This window comes from Charadrius vociferus, unplaced genomic scaffold (genome assembly GCF_000708025.1).
Source record: "Charadrius vociferus isolate BGI_N301 unplaced genomic scaffold, ASM70802v2 scaffold2875, whole genome shotgun sequence".
Taxonomy (NCBI): domain Eukaryota; kingdom Metazoa; phylum Chordata; class Aves; order Charadriiformes; family Charadriidae; genus Charadrius; species Charadrius vociferus.
In genome coordinates, this window is record NW_009648433.1 from 642 (window position 1) to 1,042 (window position 401).

Consider the following 401-nt stretch of genomic DNA (forward strand, 5'->3'; position numbering starts at 1 on the left):
GGGAGACCCAGCAGCGCCGAATTGCCGGGGGTCTCCTGCGGGGAGGAGGTTTCCAGCTTGACGAGGGACTCCTGGGAGGAGAAGCTGGTGAGGGAGCGGGTGGAGGCAGCCGAGCGCAGCCGGGTCTTGCCAGGGGCGGCATTCGGGGGCTGAGCTGCCGGGATGCTGTAGAAGGAGACGTTAGCGCTGTCCGGTTCCTCGGTCTTGGCCTGTTTCTGGGAGGAGAAATAGAGAGACCATGGAATCACAGGATGGTTTGCGTTGGAAGGGACCTTGAAGCCCATCCAGTGCCACCCCCTGCCCTGGGCAGGGCCACCTCCCCCCAGCCCAGGTTGCTCCGAGCCCCGTCCAACCTGGCCTTGAACACCTCCAGGGATGGGGCAGCCACAGCTTCTCGGGGC

At 65.6% G+C, this 401-nt stretch overlaps 1 protein-coding gene across 1 annotated transcript in view; it reads right to left on the reverse strand.

Annotated features, from left to right (window-relative positions):
- NUMA1 (nuclear mitotic apparatus protein 1) overlaps positions 1–401 on the reverse strand; it is a gene marked incomplete at its 3' end in the record, with an annotated part of 17,933 nt that overhangs the window by 564 nt on the left and 16,968 nt on the right. Inside the window, exon 22 of the mRNA XM_009885386.1 lies at positions 10–215. Within this exon, the coding sequence (XP_009883688.1) occupies positions 10–215 (206 nt within the window). The remainder of the gene's footprint in view (positions 1–9; positions 216–401) is intronic.